The 22,461-nt window shown below is 40.6% G+C and overlaps 1 protein-coding gene across 1 annotated transcript in view; it reads left to right on the forward strand.

Annotated features, from left to right (window-relative positions):
• MAP3K21 (mitogen-activated protein kinase kinase kinase 21) overlaps nt 1–20,614 on the forward strand; it is a 52,783-nt gene extending 32,169 nt beyond the window's left edge. The window contains 8 exon segments of the mRNA XM_070733969.1: nt 3,184–3,359; nt 4,798–5,038; nt 6,083–6,205; nt 14,127–14,207; nt 14,210–14,276; nt 16,802–16,896; nt 17,624–18,379; nt 20,007–20,614. Of these exon segments, the coding sequence (XP_070590070.1) occupies nt 3,184–3,359; nt 4,798–5,038; nt 6,083–6,205; nt 14,127–14,207; nt 14,210–14,276; nt 16,802–16,896; nt 17,624–18,379; nt 20,007–20,401 (1,934 nt within the window). The 3' untranslated portion in view covers nt 20,402–20,614.
• Nucleotides 20,615–22,461: the final 1,847 nt, after the last annotated feature.

Below are 22,461 nucleotides of genomic sequence, written 5' to 3' on the forward strand. Positions count from 1 at the left end.
AGCTGCTACAATAGACTTCCACGCCTTTCGTCCGTGCCTGGCGGGAGGTGAAGAGTTCTTTGCCCAGTGCAAAGTTGACAGCAAGCAGTTCCGCAGTCGCCGAAGGAGGCTTAACCCGCCCGGTTTCAGTGGGGTTTCCCCGTTGCCCAGGGATTCCTGAACACACCACAGCCACCTCCGTTCGGGCGAAGGAATCCCTGGGCAACGGGGAAACCCCACTGAAACCGGGCGGTTTGGACTTTCCATTCCTCCAAGTCACTTCGCCGCTCGTGTCCTGGGTAAACCGGGCGGCAGGATACAGGCTTTGAGTTTTTGGCTGCAGGGGGAGGGAGTTAGGAAAATCCTACTTCTCCCCCCGCAGCCAAAAACTCGCAAGGTAAGGTTCGGGGCGGGGCGGGCGGGGCCCTTTTGTGCCAGTCGGGGAGGCGGCGGCGGCTGCAGCAGAGGCGGGCGGGGGAGGCCGGCCCGCCGGAGGGGCGATGCTGGCGGCGGAGACAGGCGAAGTCCCGCCCGCCCCCCGCCCGCTTGGCCCCGGGGGGCTGAAGGGAGCCAGGCGGGGGAGGGCGGGGGCTACTCGGTTCTTCCTCAGCCGGGGGTAGCCGGAGCGCCGGCCAGGCGGGGGCGGGCGAGGCGAGGGCTGCGGGGCGTGCCGGGCTCCAAGTTGCCGCGCTGCCTTTGTAAACCTGCCCGAGGGAGGCGAGGGAGCCCCTTTGTTGGCCGGCGGCCTGGCCGGCCCTTGGCGCGCGGTGCCCGCGGGGACTGCTGCGGCGGGGGACTGCCCACTGCCTTCGCCCAGACCAGAGGCATCGCTCGGCTGGGTTTGCAGATCCGCGGAGGCATCGCCGAGGGCGGGCTGAGCGGCGCTGTGTTGGGAGCCCGTGCCGTGGGAGCGGGCGGCTTGGCCTCGCTGCGGCGGCGGCGGCTTTGCGGGTCCTCGCTGGCGGCCTCGCCGGGCGGAGGAGGCTGCGGGGCTTTCTAAAGGGAGGAAGAACTTGCTATCGAGCCTGCTAATGAAATCCAACCGGCGGAGGGTCTGAAATTCCACCCGAGGGGAAATGGGGGAAAAAAGCCCAGCCGGGAGCGCGGCGCCAGGCATTGTTCTCCGGACCCCTCCCGCAGCCTGGAGAGGGAAAGGGCCGCTGCGGGTTGGATTTCATTAGCAGGCTCGATAGCAAGTTCGATAGCGGCGGGCGAACGAGGCGAGCGGCGGGCGAACGAGGGGAGTGGGGGGCGAACGAGGGGAGCGGCGGGCGAACGAGGGGAATGGGGGGGAGAACGAGGGGAGCGGCGGGCGAACGGGGCGAGCGGCGGGGCGAACGGGGCGAGCGGCGGGCGAACGGGATGTGCGGCCGCCGAACGGGGCGAGCGGCAAACGGCGGGCGGGCATCAGCGAGGATCCGAGGCGGCGGGGAAGACCCAGGGAACGTTCCTTCGGCCGCCCAACAGCTGATCTGCTCGGTAGCGCGGCAGCAGCGAGGAGCCGAAGATGAGGTTTCCCCGTTGCCCAGGCAAAGGGGAAACCCCATCTTCGGCTCCTCGCTGCTGCCGCGCTACCGAGCAGATCAGCTGTTGGGCGGCTGAAGTAACCTTCCCTTGGTCTTCCCCACCGCCCACACGCAAACTTCACCATCTGCGCATGTGCGGCCATGAAAAAATGGCCGCACATGCGCAGATGGTGTTTTTACTTCCGCACCGCTATATCGCGAAAAATCGAGTTTCGCGAGGGGTCTTGGAACGGAACCCTCGCGAAACTCGAGGGATCACTGTAGATAGATAGATAGATAGATAGAAAGAAAAATAGTTAGATAGAAAAATAGATAGATAGAAATAGATACAGATAGATAGATAGATAGATGATAGATAGATAGATAGACAGATAGATATAGATAGAAAGATAGACAGACAGACAGACAGATAGATAGAAAAATAGATAGATAGATAGATAGATAGATAGAAATAGATACAGATAGATAGATAGATAGATAGATAGATAGATAGATAGATAGATAGAAAGAAAAATAGTTAGATAGAAAAATAGATAGATAGAAATAGATACAGATAGATAGATAGATAGATAGATAGATAGATGATAGATAGATAGATAGACAGATAGATATAGATAGAAAGATAGACAGACAGACAGAAAAATAGATAGATAGATAGATAGATAGATAGATAGAAAGAAATAGATACAGATAGATAGATAGATAGATAGATAGATAGAAAAATAGATAGATAGAAAAATAGATAGATAGAAAGATAGACAGATAGAAAAAGAATTCCTGTCTAGCTCTGCCTCATAACACATTATTAGATCCTATCCAAGCAAGGACAGCAACTACCACAAAATACCATTTTTTAAACAGTTTAAATCCTTTCAAAGGAGGGGGAGGAGAATCTGACAGCAGGGGGCCTTTTTAATCCGACTCACCATTGCAAATGGCTGCCTTCTTTGCTTGAGCTAGGGAGAGGAACTATGGCGTGCGAGAGGGGACAAAAGCTGGTGCCTCCTCGCTCTGGCTCAAGCAATGGCGCCCTCGTGTGGTGACTTTGTCAATGACCCGAGTATAAGCCGAGGCTGTGTTTTTCAGCCCATTTTTGGGGCTAAAAAACTCGGCTTATACTCGAGTATATACGGTATTTATTTATTTATTCATTCATTCATTCATTTATTAGATTTGTATGCCGCCCCTCTCCATAGTCTCGTAAACATGGGTTTAGTAGGTCTAATCAGTCCCATTGCACATCGCACATGAGCTAATACTAATTACTATTACTAATTTATTTTATATGTTGCCTTTCTGGTCAGAGACATGTGTTGGATGATGTAACTATGATTTATTGGCCTTTCTGCTTCCCTTTTTGAACGTGAAAGAATCACAGGCATTTTGAAGATGGTGCTCCATGCATACATGCATCCAAGTCATATACTCCAGTTGGAATATTCCATTCCTAGGTTTATACCATCTCTTCTTACCTGTTACTCCATTGCAATTTGTACTAGAACCACATCAAGAATCTGTTGATTTTTGTCAAATATTTTTAGAACTGAATCTTCATGGGAGAGAAACATATCTGATATTATTATTGTTGTTGTTTCTGTTGTTGTTATAGCATTTCTGCAAGGTGGACTTAGAGTCGCTTGGTCTTATTCTGCTGACAAATGTAATTGGTGAATTTCAGAGTGCTGGGCACAGGACCCCCATATCCGACCATCATTTACTATGATTCTTGAACAGCTAACTGCCATTGAGGGAGCTGTACAGACTGAGATGCCTCAAGAATCTTTCCATTCTATGCAAGATGACTGGAAGCTGGAAATCCAGCAGATATTTGATGAACTGAGAACCAAGGAAAAAGTGAGTGAATTTTGAAGTATATTGAAATTGTGGGACTATACTTATTTAAATAAAGTTTGGATAATCATTGGGGCCAAGGTGGGGGAATAGCTCAGCAATTAAGAACCTGAATTTGTCAGCTGGAAAGTCAACAGCCTGGGTTTGAGATCTGAGCACTATGTGAAGGAGGGGAAATCCTTTTACTTGCCCCAGTTCTGCCAATCTAGCAGTTTGAAAACATGCATGTAGATAAATAGGTACCACTTCAACAGGAAGGCTACTGCATTTTGTATTTTCATACTGGCCACGTGACAATGGAAACATGTCTCATACAACCCAGGCTCTCTCTGCAGAGAATTGGAAATGACCATAACCCCCTTCAGTTGCTCATGACTGGACAGGGATTTTTTTAAAAAAAAAAAACATTGAAGCTCTTTAGCTTTTGTTCATTCTCATTTACTGCCATGACATTTAGTTCTTAAGACTGGCTGCTATTTTTGTTGTTATTAGTATCACTTTTTAAAAGAACAAATAGCTTGAGTAATTCTTTGAATGCTTTAGAGTTCCAGTATTGTTTTAGTAATTACTTTAATTATGATGCTAGTAGCTAGAGCCTGTTATAAAATGTGGCAATTCTAAAAATCACTGATTTTTTTAAAATAAAGTTTATTGGATTTTGCACATTAAAAATATCTTATATACATTTCTCTCAATCCTGGAATATTGACTTTCGTTTACACTGTTCCCATGCATATTTTCCAATTATATTGCACATACTTTATACACATATTTACATTTGTATATTAATATTTACTTATACCTATACTTTTGTGTGTGTGTGTGTGTGTGTGTGTGTGTGTGTATGTATATATATGTTTTACCTATTTATGTTATGTATAGTAGTGTTTATAACTATATACTGTTTTACTTTATGGTGGAGAAAATAAAAAAATCTTATACCACAAAAGACCTATTTATGCCGCCAGGCTTGGGGCCATTAGACCTTAGCCCCCTGGCCGACAAGTGTAGTATGTTTTGCTGTGCGAATGGAATGAATGATTTTAAATTGTACTAGTGTTTTTAAAAGTTTTTTAGTTATATTAATTGGATTTTTTAGATATGTACATGATATATTGTTTTTGATATGTTGTGAGCTGCCCCGAGTCCTCGGAGAGGGGCGGCATACAAATCAATCAATCATTCAATCAATCAAATAGACAAACAAACAAACCTGATCTGGGGGTGGGTGGGAATGATGTTTCAAAGGCCATGGCAGAAAAGCCCCATCCCCATCCTGGGTACCGCTACATATAATGCTTTCTCATGGACAGGACCCAGAGCAACAATCTACTGCCCGATCCAGTGCGAGGCATAACCACCACCTGGGCAAGATGGCCCTATTTGCTTGTCATGATGCAGAAGACAGTGTTCTAACTCCTACTTCTATTACAATTGCTAGGAGCTGAGATCAAGAGAAGAAGAACTAACAAGAGCTGCTCTTCATCAGAAATCTCAAGAAGAGTTGCTGAAACGGCGAGAACAGCAGCTCGCAGAGCGGGAGATTGATGTATTGGAACGTGAATTAAATATATTGATATTCCAGTTAAATCAAGAGAAACCTAATGTTAAGAAGAGAAAGGGGAAATTTAAAAAAAGTCGATTAAAACTTAAAGACGGGAACAGAATTAGTCTGCCTTCAGGTTTGTTCTTTTTTCCTATCCTTCTTGAGCAGCTTTATTTAAGGCGTCAAAGCAAAAAGGTTGAAGAAAAGAAAAAAAAGTTGAGGGAAAATTGAAAAGATGGGGGGGAAATTCTCCACATCATTTATCAGTATATCCTTGTAGTGTTTCTGTTGCCACTTCTGTGTCCTTAGTTTTTTCTGTCAATAACATCATTTCGATAACCTGTGCTATTTATCTGTTGTGGCTTATCTTTCTCAGAATTGTTATTTACCTTTTGTACACAATGCATTTTCATAACAAACAGACTGGCTTGAGAGCTGCTGTGGCTGGTATGAGCTGTTTGTGAGTGTTGTACCTATTAGATGCCTGCTATTCTGCTTAAAAGAATGTATTTCTGTTCATATCCTAAATGCCTCTGAGGCACAGCAGAGCTAACTACTGAAAAATGTCAGTTCTCCACAGTATATACTTTGAAAATCACATTCCAATCTCCACTCATATCAGAAATTTCTTGGATAATTAATGTACCTCTTAAGCCAGTTATGCAGAAACACTGCAATCCCCAACCATTTTTTAAAACTGCCTTTGAGACAGTCTTGACTATTGCTGTCTTTATGGACATATTTCTGCAGTTTTCTTGGCAAGATTTCAGAACTGGCTTGTCCTCGTACAGTATTTTCCTAGGGCTGAGAATGAGTGACTGGCTCAAGGTCACCAAGAAGTCTTTGTGCCTGAAGCAGGACTAGAACCGGTTTAAACATGGCTCACCTTAAAGAGTTTATAAGTTAATGTGGTCTTTAGGCTCTTATTAGTAAAGGATTTTTCTTAGGAATGTGCTAAAATTCAACATTGCATGTGCATCTCTTTAATACAGAAGACTTCAAACCTGGCAACTTTAAGACTTGTGGACTTCAACTCCCAGAATTCTCCAGCCAGCAAGTCCACAAATCTTAAAGTTGCCATTTGGGGACCCTTGCTTTAATACAATGCAGCCAGATAGTCTGTTATTGAACTTTTATCTTGAAACATTTCAATTTAACCTGTCTTTTTTTATTATAACAGATTTCCAGCATAAAATCACAGTGCAAGCTTCCCCAAATATAGATAAGCGCAGAAGTTTACAAAGTAATAGTTCTAGTCCACCAAGTAGTCCTCCGATAATTCCCCGCCTTCGAGCTATACAACGTAAGTCTAAGAAATGAGTTATTTCTATCCTGTTGATCTTGCTACATTTTACAACATTTTTTAATCACTCTGAAAAATATTTCATATTGTTAAGTGTAATCTTAAACTTGTTTGGTTAGAAAAAAAACTGGATTTACCACATTGTGATCTATTTCTGCAAAAAAAAAAATGCACTGGGTAATATCACGGAAGGATTAAAAGAAATTAGTGATTGCTGGTTAATTTCAATAATTCTACAAATGTGTAGTAATGGGGTAAATGCTGGTGCTGATACAACCATTAATTATGACCTGAAGCTGAGATAAACCATCACAGTGATAGTTGAATTTCAAATTAAATTAATTCTGTTCATCTTTCATCTGATCTTCACTCCTATCCCTAAATATGGTGATCTCCCCTCACACCCACAAACCAAGAGGCAACAATTGAACTGGCACTTAATCAGATATAGCACTTTGGATAAAGTGGGAAAAGAGTGTAGACTTTCATGCTCCCTTAATCATTCCTAAGGTTTACTTTTATATAAGTATTATACAGTCAATTCATCTAAATTCTTTTACCTTGTGGAAAATATAGTCTCAGTGTCTCTGATTGATATAAAAGTTTGGTTGTACGTTGTGCACATTGTAACTTGTCTCAGGAAAACATAGCAAATAATAGCAGCATACAGGAAGACTGAATAACATGTTAAGCTATTAACATGAAGAAAATGAGGAAAAATTAGAATTCAGGTGTGTGTGTGTTTTTCTTAAATGGGGCCTTTCCCCATTGCTGAATTAAAGTATTTTCACTTGAGTTGGCACAAAACTATTCAGGCTATTCCCCATGCCCATCCCATGCTGACTCTACCATCTGTTTTTACTGCCTGCCAAATAGTGCTATCTTGATTTTGCCTGTTCACCACTTGATAGGCAAAGTGATTAGGTAATTCCTGTGTCCTCCTGTTCCTGCATGCTAGCAGCAAGTGGAAAAACATCCATTAAATATAGCATGATCTGACCTGTCTTCTTAAGTTTCTTCTCATGTCTATTCTTCTACAAACTATTTTTGTTGTAACCCAAATGTAATAAAATGTTTTAAAATGGGAGTTGTGACAGAAGGTGAATGTCAACAATTTTACTTAGGATTTCTTTCTTAGTTCCTTCCCATCCTTTCTTTATATAGGCAATTGATGCTGGCTTCCAGCTTCCTCTACATTTTTGTTCAGGCGGCAATAGGGAAGATGATTCATTCGCCACTCTGCTGCTTTGTTAATACATTATTGCTCTAAACCAGTAATGGCTGTATAGTTAAACCACATAACATCACTGCCAACTGAGCATTACTGGACCAGACTCTTTAGACAATCCATGGGGAATGGCAACGGATAAGATGCAACCAGGGAGGCAAAACATAATGGCCACATCAACCTAAAATGTTCAACAAATACCTATTAGTGTTAACCACCTGATAGCATTTTGAGTATAATAGATGGCAAAGCACAACAGATTTTGCACCCTTCACAGCTGTGGTTGGATATTACCAGTTTAAGGGGGAAACATTACTTTACATCCGTTCAGCTGGGTGTAAAATAAATCTCACTCAAAGGGCGAGCATTAAAAAAAGGCAATTTTCTAGAAAAAAAAAGATTTTGCCTTTGTGTTTTTGCTAGAATTGGATGCAAATGGGAAAAGGACTGAAAGGGTCAACCGCTGGTCTCAGTGACCAACCCAGATTGGGGTTCTGCAACATTATCCTGGAACATGTATTAATTTGTGCAAGGAGTGAAAATATAAATATATCTTTGTGTGGGTGAGATTGTGGATATATGTATTTTCATCCTTCACCAGAGACTTTGGACCCAAACAGAAGTGAGGTTCCAGGAAGGAATTTATGAATGTTACACAAGACCCTTCGGCCAAGAGGGCAGTGTCAAAGGCAGGGATTGCTGCAGTAACTCATTTCATCTACCAACTCTGCTGATACCAATATATTTGCACATTTGCAACTGGCCACGCAATTATAGCTGTTAATTGTTGAGGTGGAAATTTTAAAATTGCTTACTTATACAGTTTTGTGCTTTGCATTTCTGTAATATAAACAAGTGTCTTGTTGGATCAAGACATGGTCCATCAGTCAAGCATTTTGTTTCCAAAATTGGCAAGCCAGAAGTTTCCTTAATTTCACAGTCAGGGGTAAATAAAGGCATGTGTTTCCCTCAGCAGAATTGATTTCTGCTGATAGAATTGGAGAGGATGGTTGTGTTCCCCTGCAACTTTTCACGGTTTGCTCAAACTCTCTTCAAGAAGATTGCTCAATCCCCAGAACAGATAATGGAGGCAGAGCAGGTTAAAGGGAGCAAGAAGAGGAAGAAATACTGTTATGCGAATAGACTTTTGCTCATGCAACATTCAACCTCTCCAGAGGTTATATAATTGTCAAAAGTCTTCTCTGTTGACCATTCTTAGCATCTTGAACTTTGAACTGTATTGATTCCAAATGTGGACTTTCTGTGTTATTTTAATTATGAAAAGCTAATTGACTGGATTTGACTATTCACAAAAGAGAAGAGCACACTTTCCAGTTTCTATAAGTAACGGTGCCAGATGTGCACTGAACAAAGTGAAATTATTACTTGTAAGCATAACTGAATTACATCTGGAGAATTTGAAATGCTGCTTACATGTTAATGTTTAAGTTTTTAAAAATTCTACATTTGCCTTCAAAACAGCTGGGGAAACAATATGTGAACAGTGTATGGAACTTGTCCTTTCCAGGACAAGAAGGGAGTGTTACATTCAGCTTTAAATGTCAGTGTTTTCCCATTGCATTCAATCATTAATGCTGGTTAATTATTCAGTATGTTCTGTTTGAGGATAATAAATTATCACTCCTGTTTCCCAGCACTGAAAGAGGGTATTGTCTGTCAGTTTTTCAACCTGGATGTCTTGCAAACAAAATATTATTTTCTTCACTTTGAACACCATTTTCTTAATCCTTTGTTCCCATTATCTTCTATTCCTTCAGAGTGGATAGATAAAGTTGAAGGAGAGCTCTTCCCAACATTAAAACCTGTGTACTCATTTGGATAAAACGTATTCATGCAGCATATCTTCCCCACTTTGAGTTATACTGCAATTACACGATTTAAATAGTTGATACACAACTATAGGTATCTTTTTTTAAAAAAAAATCCTTAGCAAGACTTTTTATATAGATGGAAATTTCAAGGGGCTCACATTCATCTTTAGCAAAATAATTTTAAAAAATGAAAAATTAATTAATATTTCATAATAGTTCCATATTTTTATTAAGGGTTATGTAAAGCAGATTTGAAAACTGAGTTCAAAAATACATTTTAAAAAAGAAAAAATAATTTAGGAGCTAAAAGATGAAGAAGAAAAAAGAAATTCTAATAAACTTGTTTCATCCCGAGCAATATAAATTTTACCTCACCCTATTTTCTATAAACTCATCTTTAAATCTCTAAACAGTTGAAATAAAGTTCTCTTTATTAATCAGCAAAGATCCAGAAAAAAATAACAAAAATAGCTATTAAGGTATGTATTCTCCTTTTCCATTTAGTCTTAAGTCTCCCTCTTTTGTCTCTCCTTATTGGAGAGGGGTGGCATACAAATCTAATTTATTTATTTATTTATTTATTTATTATTATTATTATTATTATTAACAATTAAACGATGAAAAAAAAGAATTTAAAACTATTAAACATTACCAGAAATAATCCCTTAGTCATGAAAAACAATAATAAATATATTATAAACTTTGGCATTACACTGTTAAACATTTCCAAAAGAAAAACAATCTAAACAGACATTAAGCGTTGCCAGAAAAAGCAACTTGTTATTTAATCAAAATTAAATAAACTGGTTTCATATTTTTTTTCTCCTTTTTCCTCCTGGGTTTCTTCTATAGCGAAACCATGAATAAAATTCTAACTCCTGTTTTCTTCTATAGATTTTTGCTTCTTCTCTCAAAATTCTGATCTTTATCCAAGTCCATTTGCAATTTCTATGAAGTAGCTTCAGTTGATTTCTTATATTTCAATTTAAAAGTGTAATAAATAGTCAATATCAATATTAAATGTTTATTTTTTGAAAATTAGATTGGGCCCTCGGTTTCCTTCTTTCAGAAACGATTCAGCTGGCAAAAAAAATTACTGAGTTTATAATTCTTTTAGCAGGCAAATAAAGAATGCAGGTTTCACTCTCATCCCAATCAGATTCAATTCAAAAGAGAAACTACTTATCAGAATTGCTTGAAAGTCTCAGAAATGCACATGCCCTTAGGTTAACTCAAACCATTGTCTGCATTTCGATTGTTGCTGGGACTTTTAGAATTTACAAACTTGAGAAGATTTTAGGATACACCGTCATATATATATATTTATTTATTGATTGATTGATTGAATTTGTATGCCGCCCCTCTCCGGAGACTCGGGGCGGCTAACAGCGACAATAAAACAGTGTACAATAGTAATTTGGTATTAGAAATGATTAAAAATCCATTAATATAAAAACCAAACATACATACATACATACCATGCATAGAATTGTAAAGGCCTAGGGGGAAAGAGGATCTCAATTCCCCCATGCCTGGTGGCAGAGGTGGGTTTTAAGTTGTTTACGAAAGGCAAGGAGGGTGGGGGCAGTTCTAATCTCTGTGGGGAGTTGGTTCCAGAGGGCCGGGGCTGCCACAGAGAAGGGTTTTCCCCTTCTTCATTTGCTTCCTGTGGAAGGAGTCTTTGTGTCTTAGTCACTGGGACTCAACATTGATAATTGCAGATGAATAGCAAGTACTATTAGATGCCCCAGGCAATGATGATAGCACTTTTTCTAGCTATATCACACTTATTGAAAAAGTCATGCCCGACAATTGAGGGAACCATCAGAACCAGGGGCATAAACCACAGAGATTTCTTAGAGTAAGAGGAACTTTCTATTCACAAAGTACTTCCATTGACTTTTTGGAGGGGGGGGGCGGCAATATCCCCATTTACCATGGTCCATTCTAGACCATTCTAGAGTGTCGTAAAAACTTTACTGTTTTCAGGAGTGTGTAGCAGTGGTGGGTTGTTCCTGGTTCAGCCTGGTTCTAAGAACCGGCTCTGCTCACCTGCCTTGGACGTGTGGCTCATGTGCAAGCCCTAGTGGTAAAGGGTTTTAGAACCCTCTACTGGTGTACGGGAAATATAAGTTCATTATTGCGTGCTCTCTGTACTTACAGATATAAAGATATAATCCAGAATATTTAGAAAAATTCAGTAATATATTAATTTGCCATTCTCACAGTTCTGAAGACAGCAACAAGATAACAATGACAACCCATACATTGTTATCTTCTTGCTGTCTTCAGAACTGTTTTCCTTTCTGTGCAATATAATAGGAGTTGAATAGCAATGCCGAATTTTTTTTAATACATGTTAAACTCAAATAAATGCCTAAGACATGCTGCCCAAAATCATCACTGGGGATTTCAACTATTAAATAGCAATTAAACTATGGAGAGAAGTACTGTATAACTCAATAACAAAGTGTTCAGGGAAGTATTAAAAATTGTAAGATTGATGGTTCCCCAAAAATGTATATATTCATTTATTTGTACTAGCTATATCTGGCCTTTTTTAGTCAGTAGTGAAATCCAAACTTTTTTTTACTACCGGTTCTGTGGGTGTGGCTTGGTGGGTGTGGCTTGGTGGGCGTGGCAGGGGAAGGATGCTGCAAAATCTCCATTCCCACCCCACTCCAGGGGAAGGATACTGCAAAATCTCCATTCCCACTCCAATCTGGGGCCAGCCAGAGGTGGTATTTGCCGGTACTTCGAACTACTCAAACTTTCTGCTACTAGTTCTCCAAACTATTCAAAATTTCCGCTGCCAGTTCTCCAGAACCTGTCAGAACCTGCTGGATTTCACCCCTGCCTTTAGTCCAGGAGCTTGAAGGCAGCATAGAGTGTACTCCATCTTTCACTTTTTTTACTACAACTTGTGGAATAGGATGGCTTAAACAGGATGATTGGTCATAATCACCCAGTGCATTTTTAGGTCTTAGGAAAGACTAGACCAGTGGTGGTGAAGCTTTTTTTGCAAAAGGGCACACGTAGTGTACACGCATATGTACCCACACTCATAATGCAATGCACAGGGGCACAATCAGTGATGGGCTACCAAAGTTTTTACTACCACACTGTGGGCGTGACTTATGCATTTTGTTTCAACATGTTTCAGTGCAAATTGGGGCGAAGCTCCATTTTTGCTACCTCACTGTGTCCTGTCCCCCCCCCCCGGCGCGGGCAGTAGCCCACCCCTGATTATCTACTATATAAAGTGTAAGTACACACATGTACGCACAGCTCTTCTAAAATTATACACATTCAACCTCATTTACTGTGATAGGAAAAACATACCCAGATCCCAGAAGGGAAAAAAAGAAAAAAAAAATCAAAATTTTGCTACCGATACTGTGTACCGGACCAAAATTTTGCTACTGGTACTGAATATCTGACCATACCCATAGGAGCCCAGCACTGCGCACAATCCTGCACTACCCCCACGCATGCACACAGGCCTTGCTGAAGACTCTGGACTTCCGGTAGGCCCATTGGGCTGTTTTTCGTTCTCCTCAGGGTTCAGGAGACTTTCCCTGAGGAGAGTGAAAAACGGCCAATAAGAAGGGCAAAAATCAGGTGGCCTAGGGCAACGCCTCATGTGCCCTCAGATATGGCTCTACATGCCACCTGTGGCACTTGTGCTATAGATTCACCATCGCTGGACTAGACCCTCAATCCCCTCAGTTCTAGACCTGCATAATAATACTGTATAGAGGTAGTCCTCGATTAACAACCACTATTCAAAGTTACAATGGCACTGGAAAAAAGGGACTTGACTGAGATCATTGCAGCATCTTGGTAGTCACTTGATCAAAATTCGGACATTTGGCATCTGGCCTGTATTTATAATAGTTGCACTGCCCTGGGGTCATGTGATCACCATTTGTAACCTTCCCAGCTGGCTTCTGACAAATTAAGTCAATGGGGAAAGCTAGATTCACTTAATAAATGCATGATTCACTTAACAACTGCAGTTGATTCCCTGTGGCCAAAGAAGATCATAAAATGGGGCAAAACTCATTTATCAGCTGTCTTGCTTAGCAATGGAAATTTTTTGACTCAATGATGGTTATAATTCAAGGGCTGCCTGTAATCGTTCATATGATGTTTTCTGCCAGGCTTTGTTGAGCCATTCTTAGCTTGCAATCATTGGACTTTAAGACTCAGCTATTTAAGGAAAAAAATTGAAGCTGGTGTTGATTTACTAACAAGCCAAAGTACCACCAGGTGGATTCATGCATATTCTCTAATTGTTTCTTCAGTGGTTTCCAAAACTGACTCAAGTACAGCTAACGAGCAAAGAAACAGTATATATGTGTACCAGCAAGATGTAGATATCACAAATGAATATGAACTTCCCTGTGGAGTTCAGACAAAAGGCAAGCCTATGTTCACTAATACAAGGTGTTGGTTGGTTGGATTTCTTAGATAAATTTGTATAAAATGATAAGCTGAATACTTACTTGGATATCCATCGCAGCGATTTCAGATTAACAGAAATATTATGTTTGCCTATCGAGTCTTGACTTTTCTCATAAAGTAGGAGACATCATTTCAGTTATATCTAATGAAAGTATTCAGAAATAATAGGTTATCTGAATTTATCTAAAAATAATGAAAAATTAAAAGCATGAAAAAAACACTATGTTGATTGACTTTCTTTTCTTACTCTCTCGCCTTGGTAAATTCATTCTTTGCCTGCTTCATTTGATCATCTTCTTGCTTGCTCTTTGGAAGGGGTAATTGTCTCTACGGTGGTTCTGTCGTGCAAATCTAGAGGCCGAATTCTTCTTGAGATCTTTTCTCTTTTTTCCAGTAACCTCAGATGAGAGCAACCGAACATGGGGAAGAAGCACAGCTTATCACCAGGAGGAATTTGAAGAGGTGAAAAGAAGCTTTAAAAGAAAGGTTGTACCTGGGGACCAAACTCGGTTCAAACAAAAGAGCGTGCAGACTGCAAAGAGAGGTATGGTTGATGGGCACCCTGAGAACAGACAATACAGTGTATCCATGAAAAATTACTAGACACTGTGCTTCTTAGGAAGTTTAATGGTAGGTGGATTGGATGGAAGACAATAAAAAAAAGTCTCACAACTGTGAAGACACTGAAATGGATCTACATGAAGGGACAAGTTAAAAGTACAATTGCATATACTGGACTGAATATTCATGAGTTCTTTGTGTGAAAATATGCAGATTCAATAAGGGAAAGTATTGAATTGAAAATCTGAGGATTTAAGATTTAAACCTAATCTCTATCTCAGCCTTGTATCCAAAATACGTAAGAACATCCCCTACAAAATGGAGCAAAACAGATGTGGCAGAGATTTGGGGAGAGTATATCAAACTCCTCTGCTTCCTTGTTCGTTTGGAAGAGAGAATCTTGGCTAGAGATAGCATGACAATTTACATCTCGACGTTCAGAGTCTACTGTGAGCTTGCACAAGCCTCTGCTTGTTCACAGACTATCCAGTTCCCATTGCTAGGGGATCTCTTTACATGTGATTTCAGGGCATGGGCAACAGAATTGAAATTTTGTTAGTAGAGAAAAGGAATGTGCAGAGTTCCTCATTTATAGAAGTGTTCTGGGAGCATGTCACCTTATTTTTCAGAGTATAAGACACACCTTAGTTTTTGGGGAGGAAAATAGGGGGGGATCTGTTCAGCCAGGCTCTATGGTATGAGCCTCCCGAAAATTCAAAGGTAAAAAAATTCAGACACACACACACTTGAAAGTTCAAAAACAATGTTTTTTATCACAAAATTCAAAAGAAACAAAGCACCCTTTTTGTATGGCAAAGAGCACTATTCCCAAAACAAACTTGTAGGCTGTAAAAATCCCTTAAGCAGTCCTTAAGTACTTAGCTACCAGCTGTGAAGAAAGGTCACAGCCCTCCTTCTTCCACGAGTTGAAACACACACACTTTGCTCTGCCTTGGTTTCCAAGTCTTGAAAAATCAACAGAGTCCTGAAACAGCAATTCACGGTCCAAACTAGTACGACCAGATAATCTCCACACTGCAAGGCCAGCACGCTGCCAATTTAACAGCAGCCCTAATTACTTGAACCCCACCCAACCACAGGTGGACTCAATTATCTCCTATAATACTTTTGAAGCTGTTCACTCCTATGCATAGCTCTACGCATGCGTGGGTCTATCATTATTTCCTCATCTGAATCTAAGGAAGATAAGGATGATTGACTTCTTCCTGGGCTATCTTCCAAGCCCCCCTCCTCCATCTCACCGTCACTTCCTTCTGCAGAGGACAATTCACCGTCTGACTCTGTCGGCAGCAAAACAGGCCTATGACATGTTGATGTTTCCCCCGCATCCACCTCCTCAGTCCTTGGGGCAGGAGCTAGGGCAGAACTAACCCACAACAAAATCTGCCTAACAGGTATTCATCTGGCTAGTGTCCTTAGTCTGGTCAACTTCAGCACACTAGGGCTTTTAAAAAAAACCTTATTCAGAGATAGTAATAATGAAAGAGCCTGCAAGCCGGTAAGAGCTGGAAACATCATTAGGGCTAGAAAAATATATTTGGAGTGAGTAGAGCAATGGAAAAAAAACCCTGCAAAGACTTAGGGCTGGAACAACATTCTTCAGAGAGAGTAACAGTGAAAGCGCTTGCAAGCCGGTAAGAGCTGGGAACATCGTTAGCACCTAGTTAGGGATGGGGAAAAAAGCTTCCCCCCCCCCAAAAAAGCTGCATTCAGAGTATAAGACACACCAAATTTTTCAGCCTCTTTTAGAGAGGAAAAAGATGTGTCTTATACTCAGAAAAATATGGTATTTTGCACCACCATATTCAGTAACAAAGCAAGCTAGTGGCAACCTCTGCCTTTTTCCATGGGAATAATAGACATAAAAAGCAATGGCTGTGTTATTGCAATTTACATCGGAAAAATTGAAGGTAGGGATAGAGACCTGGTGGTTTTGTTTTTTTTTAAAAACCCACCCCTACTTGTTACTAAATGCAAACATGAATTACTAGCACAAAATTACAGGATGAGAAGAGTTAATTATCTAAGGCTGTCCCACGGTAGTTTGCTTTTTCTGGATAAAGTTATTGTCAGAAGAAGTTGAGAACTATCAATTACATTACAGACCTGCAGCTTAGCTACTAACTATGATTCTGAAAAAAGAAATAAGCTTATCCTAATTATATTTTCTTACAAGTTAGGAAAAAAATATGTTCAAGCTTCAAATAATACAAACTGATAGGAATATCAAAACAAAATTTGCAGTGGAAAAAGAAATAACTTCACAAAATAAAACATACTGGAGAAAGTGTGTTCCTTCAGATATGGTGGGCTTATAGTCAGCTAATGTTTTATATAATTAGTCCGATATTGTAGCAAAAGTTCAATATATTCTGTTGTGCAGGAAAAAGACATTTACGTTCTTCATTTTATTTATTATGTCTTTAGAATCATATTTGTGTGAAAAAGAGTAATGCTTGTTATAATTAGGAGTTTCTCTGATTTCAGAATAAGACCTCTCTCAGATGGTGGTAGTCCTTGGTCAGCACTTTTGATGAAGAGTCATAAAGGTGTCCCATTAGCTTCCTTGTTCATGGACCAAGGTAGGTGTTGAAATACAGTTATTTTCAGGCCCTAGAAGAGAAGAGCACTTAAATGTTTAGGGGGCCATAAGTTGTAAATCGTAACTTCTAAATACCATTGGCATGATTTTTTTAGTGAGCTACCAAAATTCCTATCCAGTACTAAAATTTGGCAGCAAATATATGTAAAGATGTTCAAGATTTTTTTGCCTCTTCTCAAAAACCATTTTCCACTTACAAACCCGAGCCTTTGAAACTGTAACCGGAAAAGGCAGGAAGCCTCCATAGGGCCTCTCTAGGAATCTCCTGGGAGAAAACAGGACCAGAAAAGGCGGGGAGAAGCCTCCATGGGGCCTCTCTAGGAATCTCCTGGGAGGAAACAGGGCTGGAAAAGGCAGGGAGAAGCCTCCGTGATGCCTCTCTAGGAATCTCCTGGAAGAAAACAGGGCCGGAAAAGGCAGGGAGAAGCCTCCATGGGGCCTCTCTAGGAATCTCCTGTGAGGAAACAAAACCTCCAACTTCCCAGTGGTTTCCCCAATCACACACATTATTTGCGTTTATATTGATTTCTATGGGAAAAATTGCTTCTTCTTACAAACTTTTCTACTTAAGAACCTGGTCACGGAACGAATTAAGTTCATAAGTAGAGGTACCAATGTATCTATAATTTCACTTTGCTCATTTCAAAATACTTTTAACTTCTGAATATAATAGTATATACATATCCATACATTTTGTATTTGTGCAGAACAGAAATTTTCCCCTGAAGGCCTTGATCCTAAGCGACCAAAGCAGTTAAAATTGCCAAATCAGGCTTATATCGATCTACCTCTTTGGAAGGATGACCAAGAGCTACATTCTGCAGAACAGGACAGCTTTGAAGGAAATTCTTCAAATTCTGCTAATAGCACTCCACAAATGACTCCGACAAATAGTATCAGCAGAACGTTACAGAAAAAGAAAACGGACACTGTGCTGTATGGTTGCGCTGTCCTTCTAGCCTCTATAGCTATAGGCCTAGATATTAGGGAGCCAAACAGACTGCAAAGTGGGGATGAGATGTTGCCTAAAGAGGAAAAGAAGAAACGCGACAGTCTGTTTCAGCGTGCATCGAAGTTTCGGAGAAGTGCAAGCCCTGTGACATTGCAGCCTAAGAGAGAAGAGGCATCTGTCGCTTCACCATCCCCGAGTGCAAGTACGGTGAACCTCCTGTCCATTTCTTCCATTTCTACGAAATGCCTCCTTCAGTCTGACAATGAGGATGGAACTACAAGCACAGCTCCTGGCAATGGAGACGTTCCCCTTCAACCTTTTTTGCCTGGAAGTCAGGCAGGCAAACAAGAACAACTGGACAAAGTTGATCGGACTGTCCGTCCTGATTTGCCATCTCCTAGTCTTCCTTCGAAGCAAGGCCCTCAAGGAGCAGCCGCTGCCATTTCTCCGAAAGTCAAAGTGTGGGGTCATAGGCGGACCAGGTCAGATGGAAATGCATGTCTTTCCATAAGTGAGTAAAATGGTATGGTTGTGTGTGTGTTTGTGTTTGTGTGAAAGAGAGAGAAAGAGATGGTTCCGTAATGATGAATAAGTCAAGCAATATTGTAGTTCATAAGCATCAGGCAGAAAAGAAACAGTGGAAATTACTGGGACTGAAAAATAGCTGTCTCATGGCTGACATACTCATTCAAGCATCAACCCAGGGCTTGACACACATACCTGGAGGGAGCAGGAAAAGCAGAGGGCGCAAAGCACACAGAGCACGGGACGGGAGGGAGAATGACTGTAAGGCGATGGAAGCTTGCGATCCAGCTTCCTGGCAATGGCAGAGACATCACAGCAGCTGGCAGACAGCATAGAGCCGGGCAGGCTGTTTTAATCGAGCTTTATCCTATTATGCTTCGGTGTGGACTGAGCACTGGTTTGTAGCAGGAATAAATAGCACTAGCAATTTAGACTTGTATACCACTTCACAGTGCTTTATAGCCCTCTCTAAGCGGTTTACAGAGAGTAAGCTGCATATTGCTGCCAACAATCTGTCTCCTCATTTTACCAACTTTGGAAGGATGGAAGGCTGAATCAGCCTTGAGCCTATTGAGATTCGATCTGCCAAACTGCTGGCAGCTGGTGATCAGCAGAAGTAGCTTGCAGTACTGCACTCTAACCACTGCACCACTGAGGCTCTATAAATCTTTACATCACGACAACAAGGAGTTGACCAGTGGTTTATTATATTTTATCTGCATAGGTCTGGCTTAGCTGGGCCAAGATTCTTCTTTTGATTTCAGTATTTCAGGGTAGAAACTTAAGAGCCGTGGTGGTGCAATAGTTAGAATGCAGTATTGCAGACTAATTTTGCTGACTGCCGGCTGCTGATGGTTCAGCAATTTGATTCTCACTGGCTGAAGATTGATTCAGGTTGACTTCCATCCTTCCAAGGTCAATAAAACGAGGACTCAGATTATTGGGGACAATATACTGACTCCGAAGTGCTTAGAGAGGGCTGTAAAGCACTGTGAAGTGGTATAAAAGTGTAAGTACTATTGGTGTTCCTAGCAGTTGATTAGAAAGGCTTCAGTCTCTCAATGTGTGTTGTCTCTCAGAAGACAAGTTGAGCGAAAAAGCATACTATTATTATTATTATTATTATTATTATTATTATTATTATTATTATTATTAATTGGATTTGTATGCCGCCCCTCTCCGCAGACTCGGGGCGGCTAACAACAGTAATAAAACAGCATATGATAATAATCCAATACTAAAAACAGTTAAAAACCCATTATTTTAAAAACCAAACATACATACAGATATACCATGCATAAAATTGTAAAGGCCTAGGGGGAAAGAGTATCTCAATTCCCCCATGCCTGGCGGCAGAGGTGGGTTTTAAACAGCTTACGAAAGGCAAGGAGGGTGGGGGCAATTCTAATCTCTGGGGGCAGTTTGTTCCAGAGGAACCAATTCCCCCCATACAGTGTGAGGCAAAGAGATGGAGCTCTTAAAATGATTCAGTATCATGCTACTTGCCGTAGAATTAAATGTTAGTGGTAGGTAATATATACCGTATGTTATTTTTCTACTGTAGCAGCTCTGTAACTCTGCTTTATATTTCAATGTCTTTCTCTTCCACTCAGCTAATGGAATTTCTAATGAAACTCTTGGGAACCTGCACACATCTCCTACGCCACAAACAAACTTTCAAAACGACCTTTCACCAGGGAAGCAAGAAATTGTCAATATTATACCAAGACCTCGACCTTCTTCTTTAAGAAGCAGATTGGATCCCTGGCTGGCTATTTCTCAAAATATAAAGCCAAACCCTTTTGAAATGGGAAATTTAGAGGCCGACGGAGATTCAAAAGCTATGTCACTGACTGATACCAAGGAGAGAACTAAATTCCACATGCCTTCTTTATTGGATATGGACGTGGAAGGCCAGAATAGTGACTGTACGGTACCTTTGTGTAGGATGAAGAGTAAAGCAGGTCGGCCATCAATATATGAACTGGAGAGAGAATTCTTGTCTTAAGTGCCTTGGAATTTTTAGCCTGGTTTAAGAATACATTTTTATGCTGCTCTTTTCTAAATGTTGTGATTAGTAGAGATTGATATCATGCTAGATAGGTGAAATATTACAGGTAACGATCAACTGTAAACCCATAGGTAGTTTAATTGATTCTACCATCACTGTCTTGAATGAATACACATATGTGGACGTAAATAAAGTTTTTCACAATTTTGATTTTTCATTCTTTTTTTTGCCAAATGTCCAGCTTCCAACCATTTGAACTGCAATACATTAAAATCCCACGGCATTGAAAATATGTTTTTCTACAGAGAGAATTCCATCCTGAACTGTGGTTTTCCTGAGACGCACTTGTAAAATTGTATTATCTTTAATACTACAACAGTTGCCAATTACGTTTGGCCAATATTCATTGGAAACAGCACACTTCAAGTTTAGGATGATTTGTCAAATGAATGTTATGCTAATTTTGAAATCATATGAAAGCAATAATTTTTATAACTGAAATATACACTACTCAAAAAATAAAGGGAACACTTAAACAACAGACTATAACTCCAAGTATTCAATGAAAATATTTCATTCATTCAGATCTAGGATGTGTTATTTGAGTGTTCCCTTTATTTTTTTGAGCAATATATTTTCCAAGACAGTAGTTTGATTAAAAATATTTAAGATTTTTCAAGTAAATTCCTATTATCTATGACTGAAGAATGCTTCAGTTTGTCTGATTTGCATATTTTTATAGTGAAGGGTGTAGAAACTGAATCATAGTCTGTGAAGTACTCCTGTCAATAGTTATGGGGTAGCTAAACTGAGTTCTCCAGACATGTCAAATTTCAACTCTCACAATTTCCAGGCAGTGTGATGGACCTTGGAGGACATCAATTTGAGATGGCTGATTTAATATAACAAAAAGCTGTTTAAAAGGATTTTCGTTATTAAAAAGACTTCTAGGGAAAGCATGTTTACTATAGCTGGCTTTTCCTATTCTGTCTATGCAGAGGGGGGTTCCACTTACCTTCGCCACTGGTTCGCATCTCGCCATTTTGCGCATGCGTGCATGCTCCACATATGTGCGAGCATGTCCCTTCATGCAATTTGGCTTCAGCACAAGCTCAGTAGCTGGAATCAGCCCAAAACATAGCTGAAGAGCTGATAAGCTGTGCTTCAGGAGAAGGCATGAAAGTCAGTTTAAACCCAGGAGTGGGCAGGAGGGCTCTTTTGCAAGCAGCCAAACGGAAAAACTTCAAAACAAAACCAAAAAAATCACAAAAAGATTCACACACAAAAAAAGATGACGGCACCTACAGACCGGTGCCAACTGAACTGGATCCGTGGCGCCATCGCCACATCACCAGTGGGTCGCTAACAGTTCGGGCAATCTGGTCCGAACCTGGAGAAACCCACTCCTGGTCTATGGGCTTTAAAAAGTCTTATAAAGCTGGCTTTTTGTCCTGTGTCAAAATAGAACTATTATAATAAAATTTTAATTTCTTCATTGATAGAAGTTCATGTGGAAGTGATTACATAGACATTTTGATTTAAATTTTAGTTTGCTCAATTACGTGCTACTGCATTCATTTTAGATGAGTTCTGGAATGCACTTTAAGACAGGAAGCATTATTCAAATATACTCTTGAGTGACACATCGCTCTTTTATGCCATTCCGATGGATTTGCCTACATTACAGAAACCATTTAACATGAAATTTTAATGTCTAACATAAAATGAAACGTCTTAACACAGAATAAAAACTCAGTAAAAAGCAACCAGGAACAACAATAATAAATGCACACGCGGGGCAGCTGCAAACCACAACCGTCACAAATAACATCCTGTGTAGTAGGCATCAATCTCTTTCTTCCTGTTTGGGGAGGAAGGGGGAGAAGATCAGGAAATGAGATGAGAGAGAAGATGAAGCAGCTGCTTCAGGTGCCAGATTGGGGGGACAGAGTTTAGAAAATCATGCCTGCTGCTGGCATATAGGGAATGTTTGCTCTAGATGCCCAGAGCTGGAGTGGTGCTGGCCTGAAGGAAAGGTATGCCCTTTTTAAATAACT

Source organism: Erythrolamprus reginae, chromosome 1 (genome assembly GCF_031021105.1).
Source record: "Erythrolamprus reginae isolate rEryReg1 chromosome 1, rEryReg1.hap1, whole genome shotgun sequence".
Taxonomy (NCBI): Eukaryota; Metazoa; Chordata; class Lepidosauria; order Squamata; family Dipsadidae; genus Erythrolamprus; species Erythrolamprus reginae.